We start from the raw sequence: 2118 nt of genomic DNA, 5'->3' as shown, positions 1-2118 counted from the left end.
CTTGAGACGAATCTGCGATAGTAGTTTATTAGGACCAAGAATGATCGTAACTCAGATACATTATTAGGCGGCTCCTACTCAATGATGGCCCGTACTTTGCTTTCATCCATATGGATCTTTCCGTCAACAATCCTATTCCCTAGAAATTATACTTCAGGGTGCGCAAAGGAGCACTTCTCCATCTTAACATATAGTTGGTTTTCCTTGAGTACTTGGAAGACTGAGCGTAAATGATCATTGTGCTCTTCCAACGACTCAAAGTACACAACAATGTCCTCCAAATACACAACAATGAATTTATCCTAGAAGGGATGGAAGATCTTATTCATTAAGGTGAAAATGTGGCAGGTGCGTTGGTTAATCCAAAGGGCATGACTAAGACCTCGAACGATCCGTACCTAGTTATGCATGTTGTCTTTGGTTCATCGTCGGCTGCAATATGTACTTGCCAATATCCGGATCTCAGGTCTAGCTTCGAGAACCATCGTGCTTTTACTGGTCGGTCGAAAATATCTGCTATAATAGGAATGGGGTATTTGTTTTTCACCGTTACTTTGTTTAATGCTTAGTAGGTGATGCACATTCTCAAGCTACCATCATGCTTCTTTTGGAAGAACACGGGTGCTCTGAACGGGGCCTTTGAAGGCCTTATGAATCCGGAGTTTGGTAGCTCTTTCAATTGTTTGCTAAGTTCTTCAAAATCAAGGGGAGCCATTCGATAAGGCCCCATGGCTGGTGGTCTTGCTTGTGGTTCCAATTCTATCTCATGATCTACCTCTCGCCTAGGAGGTAGCTTCTTCGGCAACTCTGGCGGCATCACATCTTTGAATTCTTCACGCACATTCATGATCTCTGTGGGTACTTCTATTTGGGACGTGTGGTCATTCTCTTTGAGTGCTGCCAAGAAAGTCATTTCACCTTTTCGGAGTCCCTTATTAAGTTGCTTGGCTGATAGGGTTCGCGAATCAATCTTGTTCCTTTCTACGAGTATAATATGTATTGTCGAACCCTTAGTTATATGCATGGTTTGTTCTTCAAACGAGAAAGGGCGTACCTCGTCTAGGAATTCCATTCCTAGCACTAGTCGATAATCATCCATGGGAACTACTGTTAAATCTAACGTGCCTTTCCATCCTCCAACCTCGATTGAAATTACATGAGCAACTCCAAGGATAGGTTCAGACAGAGAGCTTACAACTTTAAATCGGCCTATCTCTTTCGTACTTTGGATATTCATCTTCTTGGCCTCGTTTTCGGATAGGAAGTTATGAGATGCACCTGTGTCAATCAGGGTTTTAACATGTTCTTCGTTTAACTTGGCATTAACAAACATTAGATCACGTCCCTTTTTTCTATTTTCCTTTTCCGTCCTAGTTTCTTCTTTAGCCACAAAGGATTCGCATTGAGCTTAACTGGGCTTCTTTACTTTCATCTTCAAATACCACGACGTTATACCTTTTCTTCTTTGGACAGTCCCTGACTAGATGGGGTTCGTCACATAAATAACAATTCACCTGCTTTTGGGGTCCTGTTTCAACCCCCTTTCCTTTGAAAGCTGAGGGTTTGGCAACATGCCAATCATCCCTTTGTGGTGGCGTGGTGTGGGTTTATCTCCCCCACTTGTTCTTCTAGCCGAAGCATCTCTTTGAAAGTCCATAATGTCTTCTGCTACGACAATAGCTTCATCAACATCTTGGACATTCCTTCGCTTGAGCTCGTTATATGCCCAAGATTGTAGTCCATCTTGGAAAGAAAATAACTTGTCTTTTTCTTGTAAACCAGGCAACTCGAGCATTAAAGCAGTATAATTCTGTCACATAATCTTTAATTGACCCAACGTGTTTTAATCCACGAAACTTCTTCATCGCTACATCTTCGACGTTATGGGGACAAAATTGCTTCTTGAGTTTCCTTTTGAACTCATCCTAAGTCTCTATGGTCTATAGCCCTTTTCTATGTCGCTATGCTTCCGCCTCCACCAGAGGGCGGCGTTCTCACATAGGTATAACGGCCGTGTCTATCTTGGACTTATCGTCCTTTACCCCGATTGCACTGAAATAACATTCTATGGACCAGTTAAATTCTTCAAGAAGTTTAGAGTCACGCTTACCTCCGTAA

General features: G+C 42.4%; 1 protein-coding gene across 1 annotated transcript; it reads right to left on the bottom strand.

Annotated features, from left to right (window-relative positions):
* Positions 1 to 565: 565 nt before the first annotated feature.
* Positions 566 to 1333, bottom strand: LOC145098769 (uncharacterized). Its single transcript, XM_079036377.1, has one exon. The coding sequence runs from the start codon at positions 1331 to 1333 to the stop codon at positions 566 to 568; it is 768 nt and encodes a 255-aa protein (XP_078892503.1).
* Between the last annotated feature and the right edge of the window lie 785 nt (positions 1334 to 2118).

Source organism: Lactuca serriola, chromosome 4, assembly GCF_051521515.1.
Source record: "Lactuca serriola cultivar US96UC23 chromosome 4, Lser_US96UC23_V15, whole genome shotgun sequence".
NCBI lineage: Eukaryota > Viridiplantae > Streptophyta > Magnoliopsida > Asterales > Asteraceae > Lactuca > Lactuca serriola.
Note: the sequence above shows the minus strand (reverse complement) of the source record. Positions and strands in the feature narration are given on the sequence as shown.

Bases quoted from the DNA above. Each gene is read 5' to 3' on its own strand.
- LOC145098769 (XM_079036377.1), bottom strand. From the start codon at position 1,333: ATGTTTGTTAATGCCAAGTTAAACGAAGAACATGTTAAAACCCTGATT.